The sequence below is a fragment of the Xiphophorus couchianus genome, chromosome 17 (assembly GCF_001444195.1).
Source record: "Xiphophorus couchianus chromosome 17, X_couchianus-1.0, whole genome shotgun sequence".
Lineage (NCBI taxonomy): Eukaryota > Metazoa > Chordata > Actinopteri > Cyprinodontiformes > Poeciliidae > Xiphophorus > Xiphophorus couchianus.
The window spans coordinates 16,037,035-16,058,989 of NC_040244.1; the positions used below are offsets into that span (position 1 = coordinate 16,037,035).

The window sequence follows — 21,955 nt, forward strand, 5'->3', positions numbered from 1 at the left end:
ATCCAGCTAGCTAAAAAATGCTAATGCGCTTTGTCTTCAGTTATAAGAAACAGAAATTTTGACCGTTTAGTCATACTTCCAGTTGCTTAGTGTGAGTCTCCTCACCCCATCAGATTAAGGCAAACCTTTTTTCAAGCTACTGTTGACAAGTTATGTGTGGTCATGCTAACTCCAGGCTCAGCTTAAGCAGTTAGCCTGACAAATCATCAGGCTAATATAAACTGTGTCTCTATAAAGAGCATAACAGGAAAACAGCATGATGTTCTACAAACTATAATCAAATATAAAACATGTTTACTATGTTCTTGTCTACCTATCAAAATTAAATACATTTTAAATATAATATAGCCATACTATTTTAGCATCAGTGGGAATCATTGTAGCCATTTTGCTTTCAACAAAAGCGTTTAGATTTCATAATATATTTTTGTTTTAAATTTGCACCATAATTCTATGAAACCTCAATTATTTTTACTTAAGGTTGTTAAACCATAAGACTTAAGTTCCTGAAACTGATTTATCAGAGAAAAAGAATAATGTTTTCATATTTATAAAATCTGTCGTAATGAAAAACCATTGCTATCTTTTGTCTGTAAAACTGTCAACCAATAGGATATGCTTAGAATTGTTTGACTCTTTAATTAATTTAAATTAGATAAATGGATATGCTCTTATAACTTGTTTATTTTGTGTAGGATTCCAACATGCATATGTTTTTAGAATCCCTTCTAATGTCACTGTGCACGAATAAAGTACGACAAAAACACAAAGAAATAGTTTCTTCGTGTTTTTCTAGAAGAAACACAGGTTGTGTGTTATGTGTTGTAGACCTTAATGAGATTTTTTTTTTGAATCAGTCGATACTTAACCTGGCAGGCAAAACCATTAAGAAAACTGGATCTGAATATTGGCCAAGAAATCGGCCTGATCGGTTCATATCTGGTGGGGATCTCACACAGAGCCATGGATAGTTGCCTTCAAAATCTCTGCTTTACTCCATTGCTGCTGGAATTTTCTTTCATTAAGAATTTATCGATGAAATTTGTGATGGAAGCTCTGTATATTGTGCTCGAAAAAGATCTTCCAGCAAAATTTAATATTTTTGTTTCAGTCAGAGAGCTTATTTAGCAACCCGACATTCTGAACTGCTTGTCTATGTTTGTTTCTCTTTTATAAAAATCCTTTAATGGTTGCACAGATTTTACACAGGTCTGCAGAGATCAAAGGAGAAATATTAATTTCTTCTTCATCTTTCTTGAAGCAGAGCAACATAAAAGTAAAATCCTACCTTGATCATATTTTTTGTAGCACTGAGAAGCAAAACAAGCAGCCGGTTTGTCAGAGTCTGCTCATGTAGCAAAGATTTGCCCTCTTAAAAACCTGAAAAGCAGACTTAACAGTCACTGCTCCTCAAATTCCCAAATACAGTTACAAATATGAAAATTTTTCACTTTTTATGTGTTTGTAACATGGGAATAAAACTGAAAATAATGTCTTTTGGAGTTGAATAAACAATCCTAAGAACATTACACACACACACGCACACACACTGTATGAAGTTACAAATGAAGACAATGAAAAATGCTTCAGATTTAGAAGCATCTCAGTTGCCTTTCTTTGTTGAAAGAAAGGCAACTGAGATGGGAGGAATGACCAGAAGGTTATTGCCATTTCCGGAAAAAAAACAACCATTCTCTATTTTCCTCAATGGAGTTAAAATAGCCCCCAGTTGTATTGTAATATGGATTTTTGTACACACATTGTTAAGAACCAAATATAAGAAGGTACAGCAATAAATGCTAACACAGGATGCTTCAAAGGCTACTTATAATACAAAATAAAATTTCCAAAAATAGATTAAACTACACTGATATTAAACTGAATCAGTTGGCATGAAATTAAGCATGTTACTTTTGTTCTCGGTGATGGACAAAATATGAAAGAGTTAAGCAGACATAAATAGGGCAAAAATACATGGCCATACTCATTTTAGTTGTCAGAACTGTCCTCCAGTTAAACATGACTCTGTTTCATAGGATGAGGAAAGAGACTGAAGGACAGAGAACAGTAAAAGGAAGAGAAAAAGACATGCTACGAATAACTAAGATCCATTCGTCTGTGTCCAGGTTTTCTTCCCTCATGTAAGAATTTGATCTCTTCTGTAGCGACTTGGTGTTGATCTCTCTGTGGCCCAGTAACTTCTAAACACGTGCCCGTCACGCAGGATAACTCCAACCGCCTAGAGCCTCCAAACAAACCCACAGTCATATTTTGGACAGCAGAAACATCTTTTTCTCACTCTTTTCCTTCCCTGATCTCTCCCTCCGATTGCCTGCCCTCCATTTCATTTTGATGGCTGGTGCTGCGGTGTGTGCGGGAGCTGTGGGACTCCAGGGCTTTCATGATGTGAGCCAAAACTCATCTGGGACGCAATATCCTGTTTACCAGCTCTCAGCAGTCCGAGAACCACAAAAAAAAAAAAAAAAAAAAACTGAGCTGACTCAGAAGTTCAGAACTCATTATAGCTTTCACAGGTCACAGTCAAGGTCGAACTCTTCTCCTCTATCACGTTGACTTTAGAAAACAGACTACTATCAAGACAACGGCTGAGACAGACGGGTTTGCACATGCAACCCCTGCGGCCACGCTGATAAGTAAAATAAAATAGTTGATGTTGATTTTATACTGAAAATGTAAAGGGAAAAAGATCATCAGTCCTTAAAATGTATTGTTACCTCTATAACTTTGCTTTATCATATTTAAAAGTGTCTCAGAGGTATATTAGCCCTCAGACATATACACTGTACCATCTGAAAAATATTTAAGAGTAACTATGTCCCAAATAACCCTTGCTTGCTGAAAAAAATGTCTAAATAGGTTATTTGGATTCCATCTTTATGTTTCTGTGCCAATTTCAACATTTTGGTGTAAATTTGCTTAGTTCTGCAATAGCTGGGCATAAGAGGTTGAGCAGTTAAAGCTTATTCCTCTCCCCTGACACAGTTGGTATTGCAGAATGTTGTACAGATCACCTTGTTGGGGCACAGAGGTTTCAGTGTGGTTAGTGGTGTACTTTCAGATGTGTGAATGTTTCCAAACCTAGCCTTAAATCTTCCTGACTGACCCCACATGATGCCTAACTGCTAGACCCAGGAGAGGAAGTCGTGGATCTGTATGAAGGCCAAGCAGCCAGTCTCCATAAAAAGACTGACAGTATGCAACGCAGTGTACATAGAGGTCTAGTGGCTGCAGCTTCCTCAGTGAAGCCTGCGCACTTTTGATTTTTCCAGCCATGTTTGAAGCACTATTATAAGTCTGCCCAGGAAATCCCGACATGGGCAAACTGAGCCTCAACAACACACCTGCTACACCGTAATGCCATGGCCTGTTGAGTCAGGTACCCCGTAAAGGTCATGGTCTACGTTGCACTGACGCCTATGTTCAGCACCAGAAACATCCAGTGTTCCATTAAAAATGACAGAAAACTGGACAATAGAGTTTGACCTTGATTTTACTTGCAATTTCTTGAATTATTGCATTGGCCATGTTCTTCAGAATTTCATTCTGTTCTTTGGGTCTTGTGTAAGTTGTGTTATGATCTGTTAACCACTTCAGTAAAATGGGATCGCCCTCCGCAGCCCTAAGTGAGAAGCGGATCAAATGACCACTTGTCAGCGTAGCTGTACTGCTGTCTTGCCACGGGTCTCTTAGAACTAAAAATCTTTGTAAGTAATGTGACGTATAATTGGGCAGTGATTGGATCCAGCCAATGTGCTCTCACAGTCATATTTTGAGGTTGGATTTTTTTGAGTTGTGGTAAACTTTAAAACTCTGAATGGCATTTTTCCATCTTCCTGCATCTGGGTTTTGTCCCAATAAAGAACTGATTTGAAAATCCTTTGCTGCAGTGAAAATATGAGACTTGCCTCAAAGTTAGACTGTAATGGAGCCAAGAAAAATTTCCTTATGGTAATGGAGCCCCGTTCCTCTCAGCCTACTTTAATATAAGGGACACTAGAGCCCATAAAAGACCCCCCTAGAGGAGAGAAAAAAACAACAACAACAACAAAAAACAATTGGTAAATAGGAAAGTATCAGAAGTTAAAGTTAATGCTCAAAGTTTAACACTGATTTTCACTATACAAGTCATTAAGTTATTAAAGTTACTGTTGTAAATAAACATGTCTTGATTTTGCATTTTGATCACGTGAATTGGTTAATTTTTTGCTTCAGGTATAAATACTGCTATGCGATTTAGCAAAATGGAACCATAAAAATCACCTGATTTAGACAAAAACATGTACAATATGTCCAGGCACAATTCAGCAAGTATTCAATAAAAAGGACAACTGAAAAACTTGCAATCAGTAACAGTAATCAGTAAATCTTGTTGTGTTGATGCAACTTGACATGTTTCACCACAGAGACATTTTTTCGTGGCAAGATGCAAACTTCCCATGAGTCTCAGAGTGTTAAACTTCCACACAACATTGCTTAGGATTTGGCGCCGCGCGCTTCCGCAGTGTGAAGGAAAAGCAGGTTGTGAAGTGTGAGGTGATCAGTTTTTGTGATAGGCAACCAATCATCATGCACAAGTGATCATGCAGTTTTTCACAGAAATCGGTCAATTATGATCGGTGACCAATCAATCGGCACACTACTACACCTGTGTACTTTAATGTCCATGAGAACAAAGGGAAATGCTTATTTTTCAAGCAGGTTTCAGATCCAGGTTTTGTGAACTTTGCCAAACTTGGTAGTTCTGCAATAGCTTGTTGTTCAACTTGGAACACGGTGAGGCTGCTGGTTCAGTTCCTGATTTGAGCATGTGACCATGTGAACAAGTTCTTGTCATCAGACTGTCGCATTATGCTTATTAAACTTCTACTCTCACATCCTGTAGTACCTGGCCCATGTACCACATGTCTGTGGTTTCTATTTATGAGTTTAAGCTTTTTTTAATTGTAAAAAGTAGAGATGGACAAAAACAATTGGACGTCATGTCATTGATCCAGTACTTGATGGTGTGCAAAGGAGGTCATGCAATCATATGAATCAGATGTTCTGGAACAGAGACACATGTAAAATATACAGGGCAGTGGTACCTGATTACCAGAATTCAGAAACACTGTTGTTGAGGAATAATAAACTGCAATCAAATCCTGCTAAGAAAAGAAACTAAACTCCTCTGACCTTCTTACAACCCAGTTTTGTCACGCCATACCTTGAATATATAAGTCCCTCAATCACAGGAGTTTCAGGACAGAGAAGCAAAGTTACATCTTAAGCTGCACAGCAACTTACAGACGCCAACATGAAAGCTCAATAAATTTGAGTTGCAAGTGCAGACAGATTTAGGAGACTTGAACAATTCCAAATAAGCATCTTTCTCTTTCCAGAGCCGGTATCTCTGAAGCACTTCCACAGGGCACAGCTTGGAGCCAAATCTCCTTTTGTGTGACCATCAAACACGTGACCTATGACCTGGGACGTCTCTGGCTTCTGACTGATGCTGGTGTCATTCTGAACTGCATCTAGTCACTAGCTGGAAGTCTTCACTTCACACATTCTGTTCCTTCTGATGACAGCTTGGGGTTAATCCCATGTGTTCTTTATCAGTAGAGGATCCAGAACAGTCTCCAGGTTAATCATGATAGGGGTTAAAATCAAGGTGGGGATACAAGTTATTGTTCAATGATTATGCTATAGATGATTCCAAGAATGCAGGAAATAAAAGGAAAGTTTAAAGTTATACTTTTTCAAATCACAGTTAAGTTGGAGGTTTCCTTGTTTTGGCATTCAATCTTTCATCTTTAAAAGTAAAACATTAAAATGTGATTTTAAGGAAACAAACTTTTCCACTGATCAACAGAATGTGTTTGATTGCAATTATTCTTTAAGACTGTTTTGTTTAAATGAAGGAAAAACTATTCTCTCTGTGTGTGTCTCTGCTTCTCTCTCTCAAAGTGCTATGTTACTTCCAGTCCTAAAAAGAAGAGCAGGTAGAAAGCAGCATTAGAATAACAAAGCTTGTGCATAAACAACAGATCTCACTATAACTTAAACTATAGCTGTGTCTCATGCATGTTTTTTTTTCTTCAATTACTTGCAGTGGATAGACTATCTTACAATTTTACTAATAAAAGAGTAAAACATACAGTCTAGTAAAACTACTAAAGTACATTTTCCCCATCAAAAGGTTACTCAGGTAAATGTAATTGAGTAACTAGTTTACTTCTACCTGTGTATCTAGGTCAGTTCCCTTTGTAAAATCAAATCTGTTCGATGTTTTAGTATCAAACAAGGGAAGCATGTAAAAACAACAAGTCTTATTCTAACAAACTTGCTTTCTGTCACAATAACAATCAAAGCTAGTTTGCTTTGAAACAGTTGAAACATCATGTAGCACTGATTTTAAGGAATCAACAGGATTTAAAAAATAACTAAAGTAATGAGTACATGCATTTCAATCCTTAGACCTCCCTAATACTTGATAATTGCTACCTTTCCACCTAAACACAGAATATGTCCACCTTACTCCTCTGCATCATGGATCATCATCAACCAACTCTCTAGCTTTCCAAATTTCCACCGGTACCATGTTGGTCACCGGCACCAATGGCAGATCCAGCAGAGATCATGTTCTTGACTCGCATGTTAGATTTAGCAAATGTTTAATGCTGGCTGCCCTTTCTGACACAAACATCTGCATTTATCAGGGCTTGAGACCATCACAAAAAGGCACAATATCCCCTTTGTGGCTGCATTATACGCCTGACAATGTTTAATTCAGATTATTATGGAGGCTGTCACAAATTTGGTTGATAGTGATTTTTTTATGAATTAAGTCAATTTGTTAAAAACTATCCAAGCAAAATCACTTACTGGAAGCCATTTTACAAGTAGGTAGAAATAACAAGTTTGGTAAGTACTAAGGTATCAGAACTTAAACTTAATGCTTAGTTTACACTCATTTTAATTATAGAAGTCATTAGTTTAAGTTAGATTTCTTTATTCATATTTGTCAACATTGTGTATTGATTTAGCATTTTATGAGATAACAATTTAAGTTTTTCATGAATTTTTTTTCTTGCAATAATTTGATTACTGCAAAACTTGATGTCACATATTAAAGCAACATATTTCTATTTTTGTCTTTTTACAACATATTATTCTCTGAATCTGGTACCTGATTACCAAAATACAAAAACATGGTTCTGAAGGAATAAGGAAGTGTAATGAAATAAGGAAGTGCAACCAATTCCTGCCAACAAGCTAAATTCCCCTGAAATATTTACAAAGCCAGTTTTGTCACACCGTACCTTAGATATATAAGACCCTCAATCACAGGAGTTTCAGGACAGAGAAGCAGAGTTACATCTTCAGCTGCACAGCAACTTACAGACGCCAACATGAAAGCTCTCGCAACTTTCTTGGTTTTGCTGAATTACTTTACCAGATGTCATGGTGAGTTCTCTTCATATTTTCAATTCATAGGGCCAATTCATAAGTGTCGTTACCAACCACTTTACAAATACATTCCAATTTGTAATTGTAAGATGAAATAGTGTTCTATGGGTGTTTATTACATTTATTTTGTGTGGTTCTTCTCTACAGGTTGGATCTGCACTATTGCTCCTGAGCACCTTGCTGCAACCCAGATTGATGCTGGCAACGGAATGGTTGTGATGACTGATAAAAACTCCAACGCCTTCTTCTTGAGTGATTCAAGTTGGTCCAAACTGGGCTCTGTTACTCTCAAGCATGTCTCAGTGGGACATGCAGGTGTCTGGGGAGTCGACCGCGACAACACAGTCTATAAATTTGCAGCTGGTGATTTCTTTCCTACTCGTGGTGAGTATCATGTTTCAGAGCCAGATTTTACTGGTTGGCCCTGATTCAAAGTTTTTAATTGTTTAGTGATGCTGTTTGTCTCTTCAGGTCTATCGTTAATCCAGGTGGATGCTGGAGAAGGTCAAGTAGTTGGAGTTACCAGCCAAAACAGCATCCATTGCCTGAACGGCAGCAGTGCCTCTTCCATTGAGGAGGAGGGCGTCTTGAAGTGGAACACCATTACTGGGGCATTGATGTATATCAGCTGTGGTCCACTCGGATGCTGGGGAGTGAACTCTGCTCAAAATATCTACTTTGGGGTAAACTTTTGTCTTACATCTCTTGTTGTAACTCCTGATATAACTCTCATTCACTAGTCACAATCTTTACTGTTTACTTTAATAGAAAGTCTCACCAGGTACCTGTGGCATCAGTAGCTGGAGTCAAGTAGATGGAGCTGCTGTAAAAGTTGAAGTTGGGAGTGATGGAAGGGTCTTTGTTGTAAATCAATCTGGAAATGTCTTTGAAAGGTAACATCTCAATAAATTTGAGTTGCAAGTGCAGACAGATTTAGGAGACTTGAACAATTCCAAATAAGCATCTTTCTCTTTCCAGAGCCGGTATCTCTGAAGCACTTCCACAGGGCACAGCTTGGAGCCAAATCTCCTTTTGTGTGACCATCAAACACGTGACCTATGACCTGGGACGTCTCTGGCTTCTGACTGATGCTGGTGTCATCCTGAACTGCATCTAGTAACCAGCTGGAAGTCTTCACTTCACACATTCTGTTCCTTCTGATGACAGCTTGGGGTTAATCCCATGTGTTCTTTATCAGTAGAGGATCCAGAACAGTCTCCAGGTTAATCATGATAGGGGTTAAAATCAAGGTGGGGATACAAGTTATTGTTCAATGATTATGCTATAGATGATTCCAAGAATGCAGGAAATAAAAGGAAAGTTTAAAGTAATACTTTTTCAAATGACATACAACAGTTAAGTTGGAGGTTTCCTTATTTTGGCATTCAATCTTTCAGCTTTAAAAGTAAAACATTAAAATGTGATTTTAAGGAAACAATAAACTTTTCCACTGATCAACAGAATGTGTTTGATTGTAATTATTCTTTAAGACTGGTTTGTTTAAATGAAGGAAAAACTATTCTCTCTCTGTGAGAACATTGTTTTAATAAACTGCCATACACTAAAAAAAACTGTACCAATAGGTCTCTTTGCTATGTTCTTTAAAACTCTTTAAACGTAAAATGGTTCTTACATTTTAAGAAAACTCATTAAAAACCCTTCAGATGCCTCAAACTCATTATGACTGAAATTTTTTTTTGCTATAAATAAATTTGACAGCATCATATTTGAAATATTACTCAAGTATGAAATGTTTTGCATTAAGATGCTACTCAAGGTTGCAGGCAACCTCTTGGCTGTATCTTATGTTGATTTTGGGAGTAACAGTGAACAGAAGCAGTTGTAAATGTCAATGTGGAGCTGTGCTTCTCGTAGCCCCACAAAACTGGTGTTTCATTTAAAAATGATAGAGCTTATGATTGAACATTTTTTTCCTCTGGAAGCAGTTATTTTTTTAATGCAGAGTTTAAAAACTTCACTTTGCAGTGTACTTTGTTTTTGACTGGATTTGTACATTTTGTTATATTTTGACTACTGCATACAAATGTTAAAATATGACAATTTGTTATAAGAATGCAAGGGTGTAATTTGTGCTGCAAGTTGGAATGAGTCTATATATCTGTCTGTATATTTGCTCAAAGCAGGTTGTGAAGTTTGAGGTGATCAGTTTTTGTGATCGGCAACCAATCATCATGCACAAGTGATCATGCAGTTTTTCACAGAAATCGGTCAATTATGATCGGTGACCAATCAATCGGCACACTACTACACCTGTGTACTTTAATGTCCATGAGAACAAAGGGAAATGCTTATTTTTCAAGCAGGTTTCAGATCCAGGTTTTGTGAACTTTGCCAAACTTGGTAGTTCTGCAATAGCTTGTTGTTCAACTTGGAACACGGTGAGGCTGCTGGTTCAGGTCCTGATATGAGCATGTGACCATGTGAACAAGTTCTTGTCATCAGACTGTCGCATTATGCTGATTATACTTTTTCTCTCACATCCTGTAGTACCTGACCCATGTATCACATGTCTGTGGTTTCTTTTTATGAGTTTAAGCTTTTTTTTAACTGTAAAAAGTAGAGATGGACAAAAACAATTGGACGTCATGTCATTGATCCAGTACTTGATGGTGTGCAAAGGAGGCCATGCAGTCATATGAATCAGGTGTTCTGGAACAGAGACACATGTAAAATATACAGGGCAGTGGTACCTGATTACCAGAATTCAGAAACACTGTTGTTGAGGAATAATAAACTGCAATCAAATCCTGCTAAGAAAAGAAACTAAACGCCTCTGACCTTCTTACAACCCAGTTTTGTCACACCATACCTTGAATATATAAGTCCCTCAATCACAGGAGTTTCAGGACACAGAAGCAAAGTTACATCTTCAGCTGCACAGCAACTTACAGACGCCAACATGAAAGCTCTCGCAACTTTCTTGGTTTTGCTGAATTACTTTACCAGATGTCATGGTGAGTTCTCTTCATATTTTCAATTCATAGGGCCAATTCATAAGTGTCGTTACCAACCACTTTACAAATACATTCCAATTTGTAATTGTAAGATGAAATAGTGTTCTATGGGTGTTTATTACATTTATTTTGTGTGTTTTTTCTATACAGGTTGGATCTGCACTATTGCTCCTGAGCACTTTGCTGCAGCCCAGGTTGATGCTGGCAACGGAATGGTTGTGATGACTGATAAAAACTCCAACGCCTTCTTCTTGAGTGATTCAAGTTGGTCCAAACTGGGTTCTGTTGCTCTCAAGCATGTCTCAGTGGGACATGCAGGTGTCTGGGGAGTCGACCGCGACAACACAGTCTATAAATTTGCAGCTGGTGATTTCTTTCCTACTCGTGGTGAGTATCATGTTTCAGAGCCAGATTTTACAGGTTGGCCCTGATTCAAAGTTTTTAATTGTTTAGTGATGCCGTTTGTCTCTTCAGGTCTATCGTTAATCCAGGTGGATGCTGGAGAAGGTCAAGTAGTTGGAGTTACCAGCCAAAACAGCATCCATTGCCTGAACGGCAGCAGTGCCTCTTCCATTGAGGAGGAGGGCGTCTTGAAGTGGAACACCATTACTGGGGCATTGATGTATATCAGCTGTGGTCCACTCGGATGCTGGGGAGTGAACTCTGCTCAAAATATCTACTTTACGGTAAACGTTTTTCGTACATCTCTTGTTGTAACTCCTGATATAACTCTCATTCACTAGTCACAATCTTTACTGTTTACTTTAATAGAAAGTCTCACCAGATACCTGTGGCATCAGTAGCTGGAGTCAAGTAGATGGAGCTGCTGTAAAAGTTGAAGTTGGGAGTGATGGAAGGGTCTTTGTTGTAAATCAATCTGGAAATGTCTTTGAAAGGTAACATCTCAATAAATTTGAGTTGCAAATGCAGACAGATTTAGGAGACTTGAACAATTCAAAATAAGTATCTTTCTCTTTCCAGAGCCGGTATCTCTAAAGCACTTCCACAGGGCACAGCTTGGAGCCACATCTCCTTTTGTGTGATCATCAAACACGTGACCTATGACCTGGGACGTCTCTGGCTTCTGACTGATGCTGGTGTCATCCTGAACTGCATCTAGTAACCAGCTGGAAGTCTTCACTTCACACATTCTGTTCCTTCTGATGACAGCTTTGGGTTAATCCCATGTGTTCTTTATCAGTAGAGGATCCAGAACAGTCTCCAGGTTAATCATGATAGGGGTTAAAATCAAGGTGGGGATACAAGTTATTGTTCAATGATTATGCTATAGATGATTCCAAGAATGCAGGAAATAAAAGGAAAGTTTAAAGTTATACTTTCTCAAATGACATACAAAAGTTAAGTTGGAGGTTTCCTTATTTTGGCATTCAATCTTTCAGCTTTAAAAGTAAAACATTAAAATGTGATTTTAAGGAAACAATAAACTTTTCCACTGATCAACAGAATGTGTTTGATTGTAATTATTCTTTAAGACTGGTTTGTTTAAATGAAGGAAAAAATATTCTCTCTGTGTGTCTGAGAACATTGTTTCAAGAAACTGCCATACACTAAAAAAAACTCTTACCAATAGGTCACTTTGCTATGTTCTTTAAAACTCTTTAAACGTAAGACGGTTCTTACATTTTAAGAAAATTATTAAAAACCCTTCAGATGCCTCAAACTCATTATTATGACTGAAAAAAACCTGATGCTATAAATTTGACAGCATCATATTTGAAATATTACTCAAGTATGAAATGTTTTGCAGTAAGATGCTACTCAAAGTTATATAATTGGATGATAACAGTTATCAAGATGATGGTCATGGTTAAGAGTGCTATGATATGTGGAATAAATTAAATTAACATGCATTAGCACCTACTAAATTATATGTTTTACATGATGGTATCAATATCTTTTCATATGTTAACACATGTTCTTTGCAATAAACTAGACATTATGAATAAATATCATCCTGTTGTTGCATTTTGCTCTTCCTTCGAACTCCCAGACAAACCATTACTTAGCTTTTACAACAATATTTCTTCCCACAACCAAGAAAGCTTCTAACCTGCAGACAACCTCTTGGCTGCATCTTACGTTGATTTTGGGAGCAACAGTGAACAGAAGCAGCAGGAAATGTAAATGTGGAGCTGTGCTTCTCTTAGCCCCAGAAAACTGGTGTTTCATTTAAAAGTGATAGAACTTATGATTGAACATTTTTTTCCCTCTAGTAACAGTTTTCTTTTTTTTATGCAGAGTTTAAAAACTTCACCATGCAGTGTACTTAGTTTTTGGCTCTGAATTTGTACATTTTGTTATATTTTGACTACTGCGTACAGTATGACTGTTAAAATATGACAATTTGTTATAAGAATGCAAGGGTGTAACTTTGTGCTGCAAGTTGCAGCACAACCTGCAGCGCGTGGGGACGTGCTGTGAGGAAGAGGAGGGCGGTGATGCCCCCACGGTTATGTGACTGGAAGGCCTTTTTTGTGCTAAGAATACACCCAGAACTTGAATATGAATGCCATACAGGATTATTCAATAAAATTAGGATAGACGTCCTGTTGAGGCTAGTCAGATTAATGGTACCTTTTGAAAATTAAACCTTTTAGCAGCTATTAAACATACTAGGAGTTATAAAGACGTTAAAACATCAGTTGTCTAATTAATCTATATAATGTCTTTCACTTGGTGATGGAATTACTAAAACAGGAACTTTTCAGTCTGGAATGAGTCTGTATGTTTGCTCAATGCTTGCTTACAACTGAAAACAATTACAAAGTTCACCAATATTTTCTGTGAAGAATTATCACAATGATACAGTTATCTTTTACTACATGATTTTACCAAGTGCTCAAAAACATGAGCATTTCATACAAGCACTTCTCATCAAAGAGAAAGGTCAGAGGTCACATGCGGTGTACCCCAAGGTTCAATCCTAGGACCCCTCTTATTCAATATTTATAAGCTCCCACTAGATCAAGTTATAACAGGAAATACGATTAGCTACCATAACTATGCAGATGATACATAGCTCTTCATTACAATGTCACCAGGTAACTCTGAATCCATCCAATCACTGAATAAATGCTTAGAACAGATAAATGTGTGGATGTGCCAAAACTTTCTCCAGCTGAACAAAAACAAAACTGAAGTTATTATTTTTGGACCTAAAGAGGAACGATCTAGAGTCAATGCACAGCTTCAGTTATTACAACTAAAACCTAGAGATCAGGCACGAAACCTGGGAGTAGTGATGGACTCTGACCTGAACCTTCAGAGCCACATAAAGACAGTCAGAAAGTCGGCCTTCTATCACCTGAAGAACATTTCCAGGATTAAAGGACTAATGTCTCAGTGAAGATCTAGAGAAACTCATTGATTCGTTCATCTTCAGTCGTATTGATTATTGCAACAGCGTCTTCACAGGTCTGTCCAACAAATCAATCAAACATCTGCAGCTGATCCAGAATGCTGCTGCTGGCGTTCTCACTAAAACCAGGAAGCTAGAGCACATAACACCAGTTTTAAAGTCCCTCCACTGGCTCCCTGTAGCTCAAAGAATAGACTTTAAAATACTGTTGTTAGTTTATAAATCACTGAACGGCTCAGCACCACAATACATTAAAGATCTGCTGTTGTATCAACCTTCCAGACCTCTCAGGTTTTCTGGTTCTGCTCTGCATCCCCAGAACCAAATGAGGAGAAGCAGCATTCAGCTTCTATGTACCACAAATCTGGAACAAACTTCCAGAAAACTGTAAAACAGCCGAAACACTGAATTCCTTTAAATCTCGATTAAAACCCCAGCTGTTTAGAGTTGCTTTTGAAACATAATCAATTACAAATTTAATGATGGCACTTGACTTAATGTAATATTTTGTTGATTCTATGTTGCAAGACTTTGTGTTTGTTATGATGTAAAGCTCTTTGAAATGCTTTGCTGCTGAAATGTGCTATACAAATAAAATTTGATTGATTGATTGGCAGGTTATACATTTTTTAATTTAAATGTGAAATGTGATTCCGTTAGATCTTATCTTGCTATCGTAGAGTTGACCATAAATAGCAAAAAACATCTTGTTCCCTTTTCAGATTCTTTGCTTGACTGTGTCATTTTTCCGACCACCGATAATCCCGACTCAATGCAAAGCATTTAAGCAACAATTGCTTTGTTGCTCAATTGCTCTGTTGAGCAATGTGTGCCACACACAGTAAGTGATGTGATGTCCAATCAACCAGATCATTGAGAGGACTTGATATTTATGTTTTGTAAAAAAAAAAAAAAAAAGCAGTTATTCGCAGGATGTTAATGCTTTGAACTAGGGCTGTTGTAAAAGAATATTTTAGTAATCGAGAACTCTATGGAGTATTTTTATGATTAATCAGATTTCTCTCTCTCTCAGCTGTAAAGCTGTTAGCGTCGCATCACACAATTTAACAATGCTTCTTTGTGTCTCCTAGCCTATGTAAGAATAGCACAAACACACGTCATCAAGACATTTTGGTGAATATTTGTTGTACTGGGATTTATTCGAGAATGGAAAAGTCTGACATTGAAGTTTTTCCAAAATTTGTGAAAAATAAGGAATAAATGTTGCCTTTTAATTTCTCTTCAGTGGTCCAAAGTATACACCCATTTATGCTCAAGGGCCCATATTTACTAAAACCCAACATCTCAGGGGCCAGGCATCCAACAAAGTATGTGTTCTGTCATGTCTGGGAGTTTTTCAGTATCAGTTCACTTCGTCATGAGCATCCTTCGGAGCAGATGACGTCTCACATTAAGACATCAAAAGGCCAAGTTTCATAGAAAATGCTGTCAGTTTTTCTACAAAATCAACACTTCTAAGTACCACATTAAGTTAGCTAAAATTATGGAAATTCATTAAAAATTTGAACATCACTGACAAAACAAAAAACAAAACAAAATCCAGCATTTCAGCAGCACTGTCTCAGGCCAAGTCCACATGTAATCAGATACTGTATCTGGAAAAACTAAAGCATTTTTATGCATTTTAGACTTTTACCGAACAGAGTGATTTAAAACCCGGTTTCATATCACAAGATATGATTATTTATAAAAACTCTGACAAAAGTGGAGATTTGAGAAAACTCCGTATTTGTGTGTTCAACTTAGGGAAAACTTAAGCTTTTAGGGTCCTGCCATTACGGTCTTTGACAAATAATACACCAATATATCCCCATACTTGCTTTGTCTTGATTCCCAATTGGTATTGCCCTATTGTTTTAAAAACCTTATACTCTGATATGCTATTTAAAAGTAGCTTAACCTCGACACAAATGAACCTCCTAGCGCCATGTCTAATTTGAAAGAGGAAACCATGATTGGTTTTAAGCAATATGATTGGCTGACATGTTTAAGCTTTGCTGTACACTGTGTCCCACGCGTTTGGCATGTGTAAAACAATGCTCAGTGGAATATTTCAGCTGAATTGTAACCAGTGTGTTACGATAATTGTTTTAGTAATACATTGTGAGCCAATACAATACAATACAATACAATACAATACAAAGCAAGACAGTTTTCCCCCTACGTTGGCGCATTTCCCTTAGTCAGTGGATCTCCTTTGCAAAATGTTACTTGGTGTTTTTAACTCACCACTGAGTCAGGAACAACGAACACCTGGAGGATGTGACACTGGAGAGAATTCATCCGCGTTGCCACAGTTGATAGCCCAGCCGAAAGCCCGTCCACTTTGTCCGCCATTGATGGTGCCCCGAAGGTCACAAAGGTCACTTACGAAGTCCAATTCCAAACAATTGCTTTTGTAAAATAGAAATATAAAAAAATCCTCAGTTTTCTGAAACAAGTACTGCAGTGGGGGTATATCGTTCCAATGGAGTCCAATAGGTCCTCTCCGAAGCAGTCACTATATATAAAAAATAATAATTGTACAAAGTTGAGCCACGTCTGAACTACCGGTGGCCTCGCGGAAAGAAGCTCTGATTGCTGTTAGTTGACTTAATCAGCACCTGTTGAAAAAAGCGCGCTCATCATTTTCTTTGGGAGATATTTTTTGCCAGCAAGCATCCGAAAAAAGCTGAGGTGGAAGCCAGTGGTTGGCTTAGAAAATGCTTCCATAAGTTGTAATCCTTCGTAATGATTCTTGCCGCCGGCTTGCCTTCAGCAGTTTTATTAAAGACACATTTATCGGTTAACTCACTGACACGCGCAAGCCGGAAGAAAAATAACAACTATGACGGACTGTAATGAGGATTAAGTTGTTAATATGCTGCTCCGGTCGGACAACAACTTCAAATGTGTAAGCTAAGCTCCACCGTTAGCGTCCATGTTTACTTCCGCAAACACTGAGCACTTCTTTTTATGGCGGTTGGCAGTTCACTGAGAAAACTGACGTCATTGCGCCCTCTACTTCGCATGCGGGACACTTTCAGGTCGTTTGCCTGTTCACACTGCACAACACATACAGGCTGGATTTATTTGGAAGTGTGAACGACCTCGACAAAAAAAAAAAAAGGAAAAAAAGTCTCGTTAGCAAACACTGGAAGCTTCCAAAACGTCATCAGAGCAAACGGTCCTTGACGTCATGAATACTACATGATGATTGGCTAATACAGCTGGTTGCTTAAAAGAGATCATCTTTGACAGGATGGGCTCTCTTGATGTTATTTAATGGATTTAAAAATAAAATAAAATAGAATTTAAATACAAATTTAGAACCTATAGCATTTTTACCATTTTATCTCTTGAAGATCTTTAAAAAAGTTCTACATTTTTTTTCCTAAATTGTTTTCCTTCTAGTGAGCTCATCATTCCCACAGGTCCCAGTTGAATAGCCGAGGTGTACATGTTAGCTTTTGCTAAGATGGTTTCCACAGCGTGCACTTTGTGTCTGAACTACTAAAATAGGCTGATGTTAAAGTCTTAAGTATTTGCAAATTTTAGCTATTTGCAGCCAGCTGAAATAAAACCATAAAATCAAACAAATTATGGACAACCCTGACCGTCCTCTTCATGAGACTGTCTTGGGAAAACAGAGGATCTTCAGTCAGAGGCTTCTTCAGATTCGCTGCAATACAAATCGCTACAAGAGCTCTTTCCTGCCAACAACCATCACCACCTACAATACATTTTTGAAGAATCTGCATTAATGATCTACAACAAAAAAACAACATTTAATTTCCCAATAAAGTATGTTTGAATTTGAATTGAATTTGGAAAACTGGGCATCCAGTGTAAATGAGCTGAGAACTTGGAAAATTGGAGTCTTAAAATAAAAGTCTAGAATTTGGTCCTGAAAAAGGTGTAAGAAAAAACATATGAGGTATTTTATGTGCAAAGTCTTCTTTCCTATGGACTCTTTTTTTATTGAGCTGTGTGCCTCATTTGGCTCACTTTGCATCCCGGGGCCATTTAACCCGGGAGCTGTAACCTAAAGACCTGATAGTGGCAGGCTGTGGCTTTCAATCTGACCGCGGGCCCCCACTTATCTGTCAAATAAGCTGTTTTAATTGCATACACACAGAGCCCTATCGGGCCATGTAGCGCGCTCAGAGATAAGGGTTACACAGAGTCAGGCATCGGTAACAGGATAAGAGGACCGCAGAAAAACAGAGCTGCCAGGTCCCAGGAGGACGTCAGGTCAGGAAATATCTATAGCCGCCCTATTAATTTCAAACTCACAAAGCCATTTCTCTGTGTTGCTGTGGGGCTGGTGAGATGGCTGCTGTTAACTGAAATCAAAGCATTTTAAAACTGCAATGACAGCGTGCTGACATTATCTGTGACCGGCCTGGGAGGCAGAACTATGTAAAACAACCTTGACAATAACGGCATTTTTATGCATATGTACAGATAAGAAGGGAGCGGAAAAAAAAGGACATGAGGGATGTTTGCTGTTATTCAGAATTTAAAGTAGTGAAGTGGTCAGGACCTTGTCATGCTGAAATCAGAGCAAACATTAACAACACACCAAGGACGGGACGCGCTGGGAATGGCAATGCTTCACTTTATAGGAGCCGAATTAGACCAAAATTCACAATGTTTTTTTTTTACATGTTTTCTACACAGTCTGGATAAAATATTAAACATGATTTTTGTTTTTTTTTAGTTCTGGATAAGAAGGAAACAAGAAAAAAAGTGTAGAACAATTAGGATTTCCAGCCTTTATTCACAATCCTCTTTAGGTTTTTTCAACACATTTTCAACAATACATCCATCTGTCCATCATGGATGGATGCATCTTCACATCCATCTGTCATCCACCTATCTTTACATCCATCCATTCATTGCCCATCCATCTTTACATCCATCCATTCTAGCATCCATCCATCATCTATCTTTACATCCATCCATCATTCACCCATCTTTGCATCCATCTATATTATCCATCATTGCATCCATCCAGTCTGCAGATCTTATAGGCTCCATATCTGTAGTCAGACATCAGTAGAAATATTTGCCATAAATCCGTCCTGATATGTATACTTTCAAACTGAAACCAGGAGAACTTTGCAGGCCTTTTTAAAAGATGTTTTCTGACATGTGTGTGTTTTTAGCAAACATCCCAGGCTCCCGCAGCCTCCCATTCGTGGACTGTTGATGCTAACACCGTGTATTGTTTTGACCCGTTTGGCCCGCGTGAAGAGCTAGTCAACACTGTAGCTGGGTAAATGTCAGCAACACTAGGCTTTTAATGAGACCAGAGACTAAGGAGGGGGCTGACACCATCACAGGCTCAGTGGCGAGAGCCTCATTTACATTATAGCAGGCGACAGCCGGAGAGAGGCGAACGGGAGAGAGCCAGCAGGAAATAAAACATGTTGGTTTTTAGGATGGCAATATTTTCTCAGAAGCACAAATAAGGTCGTGTTTACTGAAAGCCTTAAAGCACAGAACGCTGCTTTGATTTTCTTTTTTTTTTTTTTTTCCCTAAGCTGAATAAATTCTGCATCAAAAGAGCAGTTTTGTAACAAGTTGCTAATAATTGCAGGTATTGGAAGATATAGAGCGGACACCAATATGGGGGCCAGCCTCAGAAAGGCACTGTTGCCATAGTAACTAAATTTGACCACATTGAAAGTATGTCTAAAAGCACCAAGAGGAAAGAAAATGCTGGTTATAAACCTCCAAACTGTACGAGTCCACTAACCAATGAGGTGGTTTCATTGACCTGCTCCATCCACCAATGGGAAACAAGATTACAAGAACTCTGGTGTCGACAAGTAATTACTGACAAAGTTGATATTTTGTTAATTGGGGTCAGAGTTAAATTTAGCCAAAGTACTCCATCTTCAGTTCATGGATCTGAGTTACATCTAAGATTATAGCTAATAGCTGAATTTGCCAAATTTGAATTAGCTTACCCCAATTATGCTGCTATTACCATGCAACTTTGGAGTTAGCAACCATTCAGTGCGATAGTGTTCCATCATAGAAGTGCGGTTCCCATCATATGTTCAATTCAGTTCAAAAATACTTTATTTGTCCCAAAGGGAAACTGAACGTTGTCGTCACTCATATCTTCAAAGAATCATGGAAAGGAAGAAACTCTGCTCAGTACCCAGGCAGCAGAAAAGATATTCCACAGTAACCTCTCCTGAACGACTCCACCAGTTGTTGGCGAGCACTGCTAATCCGGCTCCTTCGCTTTTGCTGCTCCTCTTTAAATCTCTGTCTGGTCGAAGAGAGATGTTGGAGTAGGGGATATGATCCATGTCCACTATGAGGGTTGGAAGAAATGGTTTGAACCTCCTCAGTTCAGATATCATTTCAGGGTCTCGGATGCTAATTAGTAGCTTCAAGTTGTCAACAAAATACCTCGCTGCCATGGATACGCATCCCAACACCTGTCTGAAAGTAAAAAAGTAGGAGCAAAAATCTCCCAGTTGCAAAGTGTCCAAAATCAGAGGGAGCAATTGTCCAAGCATCCAATGCCTCAACAAAACATTATCAACAAGTCTACAGAAAGAAGTATCAGAACAGAACTACTGCAACATGGTGCCACCATGAACGACACAACTCCAGAATAATACAATAATTACATAGTATGTAAATCTAAAACTTGGGAATACATAAAGCAAGAATCATGAAGCATCATTTGGAGAATCAAAGACTGAAGTTGACCAGAGAGATTGGAGACAAACACCAGGACCTCTGTGCTGTAAGGTTTTGTTTACAGATCTAAGAATAGACGATTACAACAAATTTAAATCGATTAGATGTTTTATGACAAAAACAAAGATCCAAAAAGGTTTTTGAAGGTTTCTAAAGTATTTTTAAGGACTTGCATTCCACTTTATTTCCACCACTGGTTGTGGTTCTTTCAAACTGAAAAAGCCTTGTTAAGAGCTGCAACCAGCACCTCTAAAAGGTTAGCAAATGCAAGAAAACCCAGAGCAAAGCTATGGGTTTAAATATTTGATTCATGGTCTGACCATCAAAAAACTATATTTAGCCTGTTTCCAGATGTGGTATTGCCATGGTAATATGGTCATCCGCAAGTTAACATTATTTTCACCTGTGCTCGTCCAGACTCTTAGTTTATGTACATTTTTGAATTTGAAGAAAGTAATACATTTCCTTTAAAATATCTCTCATTGTTTTTGCATTTATCAAACAAAAATCCTTTTGGGTAATTGTAACTGGCTTAAAACATAAACATTTTAGTCGATGTTGGACAATGACAACAAAGTCCATCTGGTTCCAACCATCAGGTAGCTGCACTGGTCCACACTTCTACATGAGGCAGGATTTACCTTCCTTGCTTTCTTTTGTGTGTCCCACAATGGTAACATCTTTCTTTAATTGCATTTTCTCCTATTAAATTAAAAGTATTCTGCGACGTGCTTAAATCTGCTGCAAAGCCGCGGCGTAAAATTAAACGCCACATGCTAGAACAGGGGTGGGCAATCCTGGTCCTCAAGGGCCGGTGTCCTGCAAATCTTAGATGTCTCCCTGGTCCAACACACTTGAATCCAATAACTGAATCACCTCCTAAGTGCAGTCAAGTTCTCCAGAGTCCTGCTAATGACCTCATTATTTGACTCAGGTGTGTTGAAGTAGAGATGCATCTAAAAGTTGCAGGAGACCGGCCCTCGAGGCCTGGAGTTGCCCACCCCTGTGCTAGAACGTCTCCTCTGTCTGTGAGCCGGCTTTCTTACATCAGCCGCCTTTTCTTTTAATCTGAAAGGAATAAACTGAATTTGTGATGAAGAATAGGCAGCAGCGGAGGCGGCGATGAATAAACGCTACATCACGTCCCTGCCTCCGTAGATCCCTATCCGCTCTGGCTGAACGTCAGGCTGCTACGCACTGGTGGGAGAGAGAGAGAGAAAGAAAGAAAAAAAAATCAGAGAGAACTGGAGTTACACTGGCTTCCAAGTATGCTGTCATGCCAAAAAATGAGTAACGGCAAACCTCCAGATTACAGAGTCCACAGAGCTCTGGTCTCTGGATCTGTTGATGTACAGCCAGATGTTGCAGGTGCCTCCTGAGACTGCTGTCAGTAAGGGGAAGT

At 38.4% G+C, this 21,955-nt stretch overlaps 3 protein-coding genes across 4 annotated transcripts in view; all 3 read left to right on the forward strand.

Moving 5' to 3' along the window:
- LOC114161066 (protein FAM19A2) overlaps window positions 1-21,955 on the forward strand; it is a 75,985-nt gene that overhangs the window by 5,826 nt on the left and 48,204 nt on the right. The gene's annotated exons all lie outside the window — the stretch shown is intronic.
- On the forward strand, window positions 5,194-8,933 carry LOC114161059 (fish-egg lectin-like). Of its 2 annotated transcripts, XM_028044119.1 has the most exons (6): window positions 5,194-5,314; window positions 7,413-7,467; window positions 7,618-7,854; window positions 7,942-8,153; window positions 8,239-8,363; window positions 8,449-8,933. In XM_028044119.1, the coding sequence occupies exons 2-6, from the start codon at window positions 7,413-7,415 to the stop codon at window positions 8,585-8,587; spliced, it is 768 nt and encodes a 255-aa protein (XP_027899920.1). In that variant the 5' UTR covers window positions 5,194-5,314; the 3' UTR covers window positions 8,588-8,933. The 2 variants fall into 2 exon arrangements, with proteins under 2 accessions (XP_027899920.1, XP_027899919.1); XM_028044118.1 differs by lacking the exon at window positions 5,194-5,314 and having other exon boundaries at window positions 7,333-7,467.
- Window positions 10,289-11,911, forward strand: LOC114161060 (fish-egg lectin-like). Its single transcript, XM_028044120.1, has 5 exons — window positions 10,289-10,445; window positions 10,596-10,832; window positions 10,920-11,131; window positions 11,217-11,341; window positions 11,427-11,911. The coding sequence occupies exons 1-5, from the start codon at window positions 10,391-10,393 to the stop codon at window positions 11,563-11,565; spliced, it is 768 nt and encodes a 255-aa protein (XP_027899921.1). The 5' UTR covers window positions 10,289-10,390; the 3' UTR covers window positions 11,566-11,911.

What these genes read in the sequence shown, in the direction of transcription:
- LOC114161059 (XM_028044119.1), top strand. Translation starts at nt 7,413, where the DNA reads ATGAAAGCTCTCGCAACTTTCTTGGTTTTGCTGAATTACTTTACCAGA. An exon ending in TTACTTTACCAGATGTCATG is followed by an intron (nt 7,468 to 7,617) that starts GTGAGTTCTCTT and finishes TCTTCTCTACAG; the next exon opens with GTTGGATCTGCACTATTGCT. An exon ending in CTCAAAATATCTACTTTGGG is followed by an intron (nt 8,154 to 8,238) that starts GTAAACTTTTGT and finishes TTACTTTAATAG; the next exon opens with AAAGTCTCACCAGGTACCTG.
- LOC114161060 (XM_028044120.1), top strand. Translation starts at nt 10,391, where the DNA reads ATGAAAGCTCTCGCAACTTTCTTGGTTTTGCTGAATTACTTTACCAGA. An exon ending in TTACTTTACCAGATGTCATG is followed by an intron (nt 10,446 to 10,595) that starts GTGAGTTCTCTT and finishes TTTTCTATACAG; the next exon opens with GTTGGATCTGCACTATTGCT. An exon ending in TCTGGAAATGTCTTTGAAAG is followed by an intron (nt 11,342 to 11,426) that starts GTAACATCTCAA and finishes TTCTCTTTCCAG; the next exon opens with AGCCGGTATCTCTAAAGCAC.